This window comes from Durio zibethinus, chromosome 24 (genome assembly GCF_047325235.1).
Source record: "Durio zibethinus cultivar Kanyao isolate XHJ-2024 chromosome 24, ASM4732523v1, whole genome shotgun sequence".
Taxonomy (NCBI): Eukaryota; Viridiplantae; Streptophyta; class Magnoliopsida; order Malvales; family Malvaceae; genus Durio; species Durio zibethinus.
The window spans coordinates 20222794-20234088 of NC_143185.1; the positions used below are offsets into that span (position 1 = coordinate 20222794).

General features: G+C 29.0%; 1 protein-coding gene across 1 annotated transcript; it reads right to left on the bottom strand.

Annotated features, from left to right (window-relative positions):
- Window positions 1–2758: 2758 nt before the first annotated feature.
- Window positions 2759–4803, bottom strand: LOC111317151 (calcium uniporter protein 3, mitochondrial-like). Its single transcript, XM_022919531.2, has 2 exons — window positions 4130–4803; window positions 2759–3323 (listed from the first exon to the last, which is right to left on the bottom strand). The coding sequence occupies exons 1-2, from the start codon at window positions 4700–4702 to the stop codon at window positions 2841–2843; spliced, it is 1056 nt and encodes a 351-aa protein (XP_022775266.2). The 5' UTR covers window positions 4703–4803; the 3' UTR covers window positions 2759–2840.
- Window positions 4804–11295: the final 6492 nt, after the last annotated feature.

The following is an 11295-nucleotide window of genomic DNA, read 5'->3' on the forward strand; positions in this document are numbered from 1 at the left end:
AGTCCGAAAAATTATTAATTACTAGTTACTATATATCATCCCAAATTTATAAAATCATAAATTGATCATCATATAAATTTTTTATTTTTCTTTTTAAATGTTTATTTCTTAGGAGTTAGACAATCGAATAGATTTCTAATTCTTATCCTTTTAAGAGAGTTGGTAAGAAAATTTTACATTTGAACTATTCTACAATAGAGTTTAATTAAGAAATTTTGAATCAAAATTACTTTTTATTACTTTAAATTATCGAAATTTTAATTTTAATTATTAAAATTAAAAATTTAATATTCTATCAATTGATTATACGATTATTGACAACTATCATTTTATTTTGTAGTTTGGTGTTATTATCTTCAATAGAATAAATTAATTATTAAATTAAGATTGTGTAAATGTCTCTTCCATTTTTCGCATCGGATAGTTGATTCATTGTTAGCTATATGTTCATTTGTCTGCCTCCAAAATGTGCCTATGTGCCGACATGAAATGATCCTTCATGGAAATAGCATGCATGCGAAAGGTAAGCAACCAGTTGGGAAGACTAGCAAATGACGTTGTGCTAGCAATGTTTTAATCAGTGTCCAAACTCCAAAATCACCAGCCTTCTAATTAAAAATTTTTAGTCACCCAATTTTTTATTTTTTTTTAAAATGAGGTTGCAATAAATTTAGATAATAGAACGATGCATCACAACTCCATTAGTCTCTGGTAATAAAAAAGGAGGAAACACAAGCAGGAGGAACAAAAAACAATTCAAATAGATAGAACAAGTAGTTTCCTTCTCCGAAAATATGTTTCATTTTTATCTACTGGAAATTCTTCAACTTCATCCCGCAATCAGAAATCAGTGTGTTAAGACAAAGATTAATGTGATCAGAATTGGTAACCAATACTAATCACAGCCCTGGCATCGAGTTCAATTTCAATCCTTCTAGCCCCAGCATCCAGTGCCAGTTGCAGACCATAAGATTTGTTCTTCGGTTTATGTTGCTGTGAAGGCCCAGTAACCTGAATTCCAAGTTTCACATACTTCTTTTTAGGTCCATAATCTACCTTAAATTTTTGTATCCAATTACATGCATGATTGAAGAGAATATTATACGTCTAAACTATTTTGAATCGGCAAATTTTGATTTTCTAATTGCTATACATATTTGCACTTATCAGAGCGAAGAAACCCCCCCCCCCCCCCCCAGCAAGTAAGGGGCCATATCACATTGAATTTTTTTATTGAAGGAAGAAAGATTTGCTTTTGGAATAAAAAAAATGCATTAAATACTCGATTGCAACTTTGAAAATTTCATCGTATTTGATATTTCTCATATAATACATCACACATTTATTTCTAATTTTGATGCTGATCTGATTGTTTCACTTTCTTTTAAGGTTTGTCTTTAAGTACCTCGAATTTGCATTGGATTGGTCGGCAGAATTTGGCAAATTAATTTTACTGTGCTATAAAATTGATTAGTTGAGAATGAAACAAGTCCCAAAACTTGTGTCCTGCCATCCAGGCACAGAATAAACCTCGGGTAATCGCGATCTTAATCTGTTAAAAGTTTCAAGATTGGAAAATGTGAACGACCGAGTTTCCTGCCTCCTGGTAGCTTCTTATGAGGTTAAGAGAGGAGACAGGGAACAATGAACTTGGACCTGACATGGTTTCACACGATTTTCACGACCAGGGATCCAATGCCTCGTACATAACAGAAATAAAAGATTGAGTCTGTCTGGAAAAACCTTCCCCAATTCGGCACTAATAAGCAACAAGGCACGAACATCATGTATACGTGAACAGAATTATGGGGCAGTTATTTATTAAGAGATCAGGGTTTTGGGATTTTGCTTACTGCATTTCTTTCTTGGATTAGTCCAAGCAGGTTTTATTTATGTTAAATCCAAAGAACAAAGAGAGAAATACACCTATTTTGTTACTTGGACCAATCATCCGTTGATAAATTATGGGGTAATTGCTATAGGAAGAAATCTTAATGCAGAATTACAGAATTTAGAAGAAAATTTTTGGCTCACCTAACTGTGACAAGAATAAAATTATAGAAATGAAAAACGTTGAGGTTTGCCATCGCTGGTTGGAAGATAAATATGTCAGAGAGGGATTACAGTAAAGAAAGGCAGGCTTAAAATAAAATCAGAATATCTGTCCAACACTGGTTAGATATTTGTTAAGGTTTCTGCCCAGTCATCTTCAGTTGTCGATATAATGCTTTTCAAGAATGAGGGCATGTGTTTCGAGCAATAAATGAGGATGGAATTTCTGTAACATTCACTTCATTCAATTTGTCCTTTTCCAGGATGATGCAATTGCCTTGGGTTTATTCATCGGCTAGACGAGGCAACACTTCACCTATAACTTATTGTACTATGTTTTTTTTGACTCAGTTTGCAAAAATGTGAAATTAGCTAAAAACCAAAACGTAACAAAATAAATAGTTTTTGTTTCTGTTGCTAAAATGTTGAGAATCCAAAATTGACTGGCTTTCAGAATCACCGAAAGAAGACAAACAGAGTTTGTAAGCCTGCTTTCTAAAATCTGACTTACGGAAATAGAATGGCCATTAAAATTTGAGCTACTATCTTTTAGATCTTGGGTTAAATCATGAAAGGAATTAAGTAGAATTCATGGGATTAGAGATAATTGGTTTACCATGTATAAACGAAGATTATATGTATAAAAAAGTCAAATTTTTGGATTAAATTGTTAACTATGCTGTGCAGGTTTTATGGTTTCCTATCCTTTGTTGGATCAAGCTTCATTGCTGAATATATATTAGTTCCAATATTTTGATACAAAATTGTGTTTTTTTTTTTTTTTTTTGCTATTGATTTGAAGCACCAATCTGCATATTTTCACAATGATTGGCCGACGACGAGACCTGTTCTGAGGATGAATGTGGATAAAAAATTGCCTTCAGCTCAGTATACCTCTCCATGTCAAAATTGTGAGCCTTGATGAGCTGATTTTGCTTTGTGCTAAACCTGCTCAGGTAAAAACCTTCGAAAGAAGGTTCTTTGGATGTCCTGAGGAAAAATCCATAGCCAGCCATGAAATACATGGAAGTGACATAGAAACAAATGGGTTCCATGACATCCCATGAGAGTTCCCAAAATGTTAGCCTCATGAACCCGGCTGTTTGAACCACCAAGTACCCTAGGCCAAGCCAGAGTTCTCGACGAACCAAGGAATCAGCTTTTTTATCAATTATGGCTTTCTGCTTCTCCAACTCTTCCAGTTCTTTTCTTCTTGGGTCATTCGGATTGGGTCTTGGTAAAGGAATCAGTCCTCCAAGAGCTTTTGCTATCTGCAATCAGAAAATCAAAAACGCTTTTGGGTTAAACATACCTTAATGTTGGGATTTTTTTTTATGTTTTATGACAACTCGAAAAGGCACCATGACGACAATCAAATTAACAAAAATTGACTCAAAGAAGACAGAGATCGCCCAGAACTTATCAAGAACATTCCAGCCTTCAAGGTCCATCTGTAATTAAAGAAAAAAGTAACTGAAAAATATACGAGCTTGTCATCAAGTTGGATTCTTACTCCAATCAAAGCCCCAATTCCCCACTAAGCTCTTTCCTTATTCGTCTAAAAAGAAAAACCATAGCCAAACCGGCTGTCGTTGGTCACATCTTTCTTTATTTTTTTCCAAAACTTTGCTCAAAAAGTTAATTTTTTCACTGTTAAAGATTTACCCTTCTTCTGAATTAGCATCATATTTTGAAAACTGAAAATTTTGTGATCTCGTGGTCACACTGTGGAAACATCGAAGGGCTTTTTTTTGGGTCCCTCTGTTCTCAGAAACCATCTCAAACGTGGTAACCTTTACACGTTTTTAGAGAGATCTGTCGTAAAAAATCCTGTCGACAAGAGAAAACACAAAACAAAAAATACCCAGAAAAAATCATCAGTTTTCGGTAGATTGCAATTTAAAATTCTAAAAAAAAAATAAATTTAAACGGTGAATTTGGAACCTATATTTTTTTCCACCACCATGTGATTTTTATGTATGCTATAATCTGTAAGCCAAAACACAAATAAAATCGTATCTGAAGAAAAATAGAGTTTCAACAGATAACTTAGTAGAGAAAAAAAGGTTTTATCTACCTGTTCGGGTTGCAAAACGACGACGTTTCCGATAACGATGACGGTTCCAGTTTCGTCTAGCAATTTTGCGAACTGCAATCCTTGTTCCGGATCCGAACAACTCTCTCCGCAGATCCGAATAAAGTCCGAAAACAAAATCCAGATTTTACCGGTCTCCCTCAGCCTCGTTTTCATCACTTCCAACTGCGCCACCCTTAACAACTTCTTCGCTTCTTGAACCGACAGTTCCGGCACCGCCGACTTCGCCACCAAGTGCGGGCTCAACCCGTCCAACCGGATCCGATCCTTGGAAATATCAAATTCCCTTAACCTCTCCATTAAATTCTCCACCATCGGTAACTTCCTCATTGCTGGTGAAACCATAGCTCCTTTATGAAGAAACCGCCTGAACATGCCATTGCCGTTACCGTTACCATCTCCTGGATCCGGCGCCATGGAAACTGTAGCTTTCCCCGCTTTTTGCGGGATTCGATTTTGAACCGTTGATGAGGAAATCCGGCAGTTAGCAAGAGCTTGCGAAGAAACTTTCGAAATATTGAAAAGCTTCTCCGCCAAGGTTTTCTTCAACGCCATTGTAAGAAATTTTTTAAAAAATAAAAATAAAAAGGCTTTTTTTTCAGAGAGTTGTGAAGATTTGAAAGCTTTGATCGTTTGGTAATGGCACAATTAATGGAGGGTCGGCCCTCTTTATAATGTCCAACAATGGAGAAAGATGAACCAGAAAAATAAAAAAGAATTGAAAATAGCGCGAGAATTTGAGAGATTTGGAAACGAGAATTGAGACAGGAGATAATTCCGTCCAATAAAATTGATGATTAAATCGTTTAACACGTGTAATTTTCTTACAATCATCTCATTTAAGGATAATAATGTTTGACTTGAATTCAATTTAATTTTTTTAAATAATATATAATATTATAAATTTTTAAAATTTAATATGAATATGAACTATTTTTTAAAAATTAATTTAATATTAATCAAATTTTATTAATTTAATTTAATTTGTTAATTTTAAATTTTAAATTTTTATATATTATTTTAATAATTTTTTTTTTGTATTTAAATAGTTTTTTATATAAAATAATTATTTATTTATAAAAATTTAATATATATAAATTAATAAAAATATATAATTTGATTTAATTTAATTTTTTTACTTTTCATATCTTAATTTAAAATTTGATCCAAATTTAATATATATATTTAATATTTAACTTAATTCAAATAAAAAATCAAAATCTAATCAAATACTATAATTTTAAATTAATTTTTTATTTTTTTAATTTTTTCCCACTAATCTCATATACATGGGGAAATTTCTATCAATAATTAAGGCAAAAAAAAAACAATTTGATGACTGTTAGAGGTGAAAATATTTGAAAAAATCAAAATCGATTCAAATTTGTGTATATGATTTGGTTTGGATCTTTTTTTTTCTTATTTACTTCGAATTATATATAAATATTAAATATATATTAAGTTCTAATCAAAATATAAAAAATTAAAAAAATTGATTTAAATAGAATTATATATATTTTTATTTTTTATATATATTTTAAATTTTTATAAAATAAAAATAATAAATTTATATCAAAATCTATTTAAAACATTAAAATTTTATATTAAAATAATATATAAAATTAAAAATTAAAAATCAATAAATTAAATTGAATTGAATCGAAAAAATTGATTTGATTTAATTTAAATCAAATAAAATTAAATTTAAAATTTAAAATTTTATAATATTATATCATATTTACAAAAAATTAAATTAAATTTGATTTAAACCCTTATCCACTTACTGTTATTGTTAAATTCCCTTAATTTGGAAATAATGTTTATTACCATTTTTAATCCCTCAATTTGATAACCATTGCCACCTGCAAATGTAAGAAAAAAAACCTACGCATTCAAAGTTCAAACCATTTGTCAAATCAGTTCATATTTAAACCAATAAAAAATCGACAAGTCAACTAATAGCTGATGCGAACTTGATTAGCATTTCTTGAATTTTTTTTTAATTTTATTGCTGTGTAAAATCATTTTTAATCCCTTAAATCGGTAACCAAGTTAACATAATTATTTCTTTGCCATAATTATCCTGCTTTTTAGTTTCTACGAAATAAGTAGGGTTGGGAACTAAATTGATTCCCCGTAAATTTCAATCTAATCTGATTTTATAAGGTAATTTTTTTTAAATCAAATTTCATGTCAAATTAGATCAAGTAATATTAAGATAAAATTTAGATAGAATTAGGTTTGAGTTTTAGACAAATTCAATCTGACTCGATCCGATATTATATAAAATAATATTTTTTAAAATTATTTATTTGTATATATTTATATAATTATATATTTAAATATATATATATAAATAATATTTTTATATTTGAAAAATCATATTTCATTAATTTCAGATCGAGTCAGATTATATACAATTTATATAATATCAAATCAAGTCGATTTGGATATAAAAAAAGTAAAAAAAAATTTTAAGTGGGATCAAATTCGAAACGAATAAAAATATGCTCTGATCCGATTTGACCCATTATCAACTCTATAAATTAGCATATGTAGTCATTTTTATTCAATCCATCAATGCTATTATACAACAATTATTGGATTACTTTCGTTATGAAATATTATTTGAAACATGGAAATTTATCCTTATAATTTTGTAATTTTGAGAAAAAAATCTTAATAAAAAGATAATTTTTACTTATAAAATTACAACCTATAACTTTTACTAAAGCTATATTATATGAAACAAATTTCTCTTAATGAAGTGTTTTTTTAATCAAATGATAAAATCAAAAAGACAAATCTTTGGATGTATAGTATTCCGTTAATTGATATATTCTCAATTTAAGGGAAAAAATATTAATAAATTATTGGATTTTTTTATGCCTAGCCAATTTGATTTTGCCTTATCTAAGTTGTTAAATTCAACATTAATTTAATAAAATAAGAAAAAAAGTTTAATCACGTGAGTAATATTTTTATAAATAATAAATTAATTTAAGTAATATACTCCTAACTTTAAGTACCGACAAGAGGTAAGAAAGAATGATATTACACAAATTAGGTATTAAAAATAAGATTAATATTTGATATAATATTAATATAAAACTTTAATTATATAAGCAAAATTAAAAAAATGATACATATTTTATTTTTTAAAATATATTTTAAAAGATATGTGATATTTTTTTAATTTTATTTGTGTAATTAAAATTTTATATTAATAATATATTAAATAATATATATATATATTAATGATGGGGACTTTTGTTGTATAAGTCAATTACAAAACCCACGAGCCACTTTAAAAGAGTAAGATAATTTGTTTGGACTCATCATTTTAGCATGTGTGTCGTAATGATTTTGAGATCGTTAGACATAAAAGAGTTTTAAAATAGAGAAAAATAAAAAGAAGTCGTCACCAATCTTTGTTAGGGTGTGATTGATCATCCAAAAATTTATCTTTTTAATAAAACTATAAAAATCGGTTTAAAGTTTATCAAAAAGCTAAATTTTGATCTATAAAAAATCAGGTTGGGTTCGAGAGTCGGTTACATGTGGAGAATGATTAGCACCTCCACAACGCCCATAAATTGGTATCATTTAATTATGCGTTATTTTCGGTGTTGGATAAAAATGATTTTGACTTGAAATTTAATACTAATTTATTTCATTTTAAAAAATATTTTTGTTAAAATTTTTATTTAGAAATATTGAAAAAATCTTTAAGTTAAAAAATTATCTTAAAATTCTTCAATATCTATGTAAAATTTAAAATAACTCTTTTCGCTTAAGATTTAACACAACAATCCTTAAAATGAAATAACACTCTTTATAAAAAATTATTGGTGACTCTCCAACATCTAGGCAGAGTATCAAGAATTATTTCTTTCGGAATGTTATTTTTATTTTATTTTGTAATATCACAATTTTTTTTAAAAGTATTATTCTTTTTTTATTATAAAACATTTTATCACCAAGTAGTAAATAAAAATTAAAGATAGAATAGTACAAATAATTACCGATAATAACATGCTAACATATGTACGTCAATGAATGTTATGTAAAATGAAATACAATTTAAAAGTTAGGTTCTTAAGTATAATAAGACTACCTCGACTCTCCAACATCTAGGCAGAGCTTAGGTGCGACTATTTATATTTAAGATCTCAATTTGCTATTATATTTTTTATTTATTAATCTTATTATTAATGCGAATTAAGAAATCGTGTGAAAAGACTTAACGAAGCAAAATTTCCTAAATATCCCATCATCTAGGCATCATTCGAGAACAAATTGCTTCAAATGAAATTTTCACACGTGTCTTTAAGATTTTTAGGATGTTTTGAGTAAGGGTTTAAGTAGATGTTTTAAAGGTTAAAGTTTCAAGATTTTGAAGATTTTGATTTTAAGGTTTTGGATTTAAGTTTTTAGGGTTTTAGGGTTTGGTTTTAAGGTATGAAAGGTTTAGGATTTTGATTTTAGAGTTTGAAGATTTTAGGGTTTTGATTTTAAAACTTGAAGTTTGGGTTTTGGATTTTAGGGGTTTGGATTTAAGAGTTTAAAGGTTTGAGATTTCGGATTTTAGGGGTTTTAGATTTTAGGGTTTTCGAATTTTAGGGGTTTGGATTTAAGGGATTTCAGATTTTAGGGGTTTCAGATTTTAGGATTTTGGATTTTAAGATTTTGGATTTTAAGGGTTTTAGAAACCTGGGATTTTGAAAATTAAGAATTAGAGTTTAAGGTTTCATTTTTAAGAAAATACGAACATCTCTAAAAATCTCCAACATCTAGGCGGATTTTCGAAGCAAGTTTGATTTTAATAATTTTTTAAAATTAATTAAAAATTTCTTATATTTTTTTTTATGAAAATTTGTTAATAATAATTCTCCAACATCTAGGTGAAATTATTTCTTTAGAAAAATATTTTTTATTCCCTCCAACATCTAGGCAGGGAAAATAATAAAAATTATTACCAATTTTTTGAGCCATTTTAATATATATTTTTAATTATTATCTTACTTGTTTTTATTTTTATTATTATTAAAATAATTATCTTAACAAATTTAAGAATTTATCATGCATCAATATATAAAAATAATAATATAAAAAAATTCAAAAATTCAAAAAAAAATTTGTTTACCTAAATCGGACTGGTCAAAGATCGGTTCTGTTGGACTAAAAAGGAGTTGGTTCGGCTTGCGGTTTAATCGAACCGACTAAGGAGCGGTTCGGTTCAGTTTGATTGAACCAGCATCAGAGCTATTAGAGGAACCGGGTCAGTAGGTCGTTGCGTAAATCCCAGGTAAGGTCACGAGCTAGTACGGATCCTCCCTGGTCCAGACGATGTCGTTTTGGTTCTTTGTTCTAAAACGGTGTCGTTTTGGACAGCTGAGGCTATATATAAACCAACATTTTTTTTCTGTTCAATTTTTTCTGTTCCTAAAAAAAAATTTTAGAGCTTTGGAGAGAGCTCAGGCAATCCACCTGTGACCGACCGTCGGTGTCTTGCTGCCGCCGTTTAGGCCGTCACTGGTGGTGGTCATCGGTGGTCAAAAAATTTTGAAATCCTCCTAGAAGCTTTATTCGACGCGATCTTTATGGATTCGATCTCTTTTTCACTAGAAACGACCCCGATTTGCGTAGATCAAGGTTCAAGGTTTTCTGTTCTCTTTTTTTTTTTAAACTGAAGCTGATAATGATTTTTTTATTTTTTGTAGGTAGCTTGGCGCTGGATTCCTCGCCTAGCGAGGATTGTGTTTTTTTTTTTGTATTTTGGTTTTTGGTGGGCGAGGGGTTGATTGGGATTAGGAATAACAGTGTGTCTGCATGGTTTCTTTGGTGGTGGCTATTGGTTTGAGTGCAGGTGCTGAGGTTTTGGGCGTTTGAGTTTTTTGTTCGAGGATGTGTCCAAGAGGATAGAGTGTTTGAGGGCAGTGTGTCTGGTGAGGAAAAGCTAGGTGTTTGGTGCCAAAGGGGTGTCCGAAATAGAGGTTTTTGAAGGGGAAGAATCTATGAGGTTTTTAAGAGCTTTAAATGGGGGGATCTGGATGATTGTAGGGTGGCTGTAAGTGGGCTGATCATGGGCGGTAGTGGCACCGTACCAACCCTTTAGTTTCTATCTCATTTTTTTTATTATTATTATATTTTTTAAAATTATTATTATTATTGATATTATTAAAACTATTAATATTAAACTGAAATGAAAATAGTAGATCCGGACAAAATCAATATCTACAATGTGTCACAAAATAATTAGAAATTAATCATATAAAGTATAATATTATATCTTTCTTGATGATAATAATTTAGTTAATTTCTTGTTTATAACGTGAACTTGGAAAAATAATTCTAACAAAATTTCCTTGTCTCTATCAGACAATGGATACATGTGCCCATCCATCTAATTAATATTAAATCATAGTAGGATTGTTTTATGGTCAATACAAATTCAAATGCAAAATTCATGGTTTAATTTATATGATTATCTTTAAAAAATTATAATTTAGTAAATTTAAAATTTAAATTCTAACACTTATAACATTTTTTTTATCTCCATGATGCAACATCTTTTATTAAATAAATACAAATTAAGGTGCAAAACTCATTTTACCATTAATTTGATCAATTATTGAAATCTAATTAGCATTTTTACATATATCATACTTCATAAGAAAAACTTATCACATTTTCTGAAAGATGATATTTATTAATGTTTATAACTTTGTATTTACACACTTTAGCTAATAATAAATTTCATTTTAGACCCATAATGTGAGTTTTTCATGATCCATCTCTATCATATCTTCCAATTTTCAACTTAGAAATCAAAATTGATGTCCACAATTGAAGAACATGGCTTCAACCACTCAATGCTACCTAGCTTTAATTAGGTAATTAGATTGAAAACCTTTCACTATGTTATGTAAGCAATAACATAATCATAAATAAAATCAGAAAATTTACAATTATTTTTAATAAATTTTATAGTAAAGTAGAAATTTTTTTGACTAAATACTAAAGCCATAGGCGTAAGCAATAACATAATCATGCATAAAGATAAAATGAAGGACCATAATTGCCAACCTTTTGTCTATTGAAGAGTTCAATAATTAATAGGCCTAATTGTAGACTCCTTTAATTGC

Bases quoted from the DNA above. Each gene is read 5' to 3' on its own strand.
- LOC111317151 (XM_022919531.2), bottom strand. From the start codon at position 4,702: ATGGCGTTGAAGAAAACCTTGGCGGAGAAGCTTTTCAATATTTCGAAA. The intron at 3,324-4,129 runs GTAGATAAAACC...TTCTGATTGCAG, and splicing joins TCGTTTTGCAACCCGAACAG to ATAGCAAAAGCTCTTGGAGG.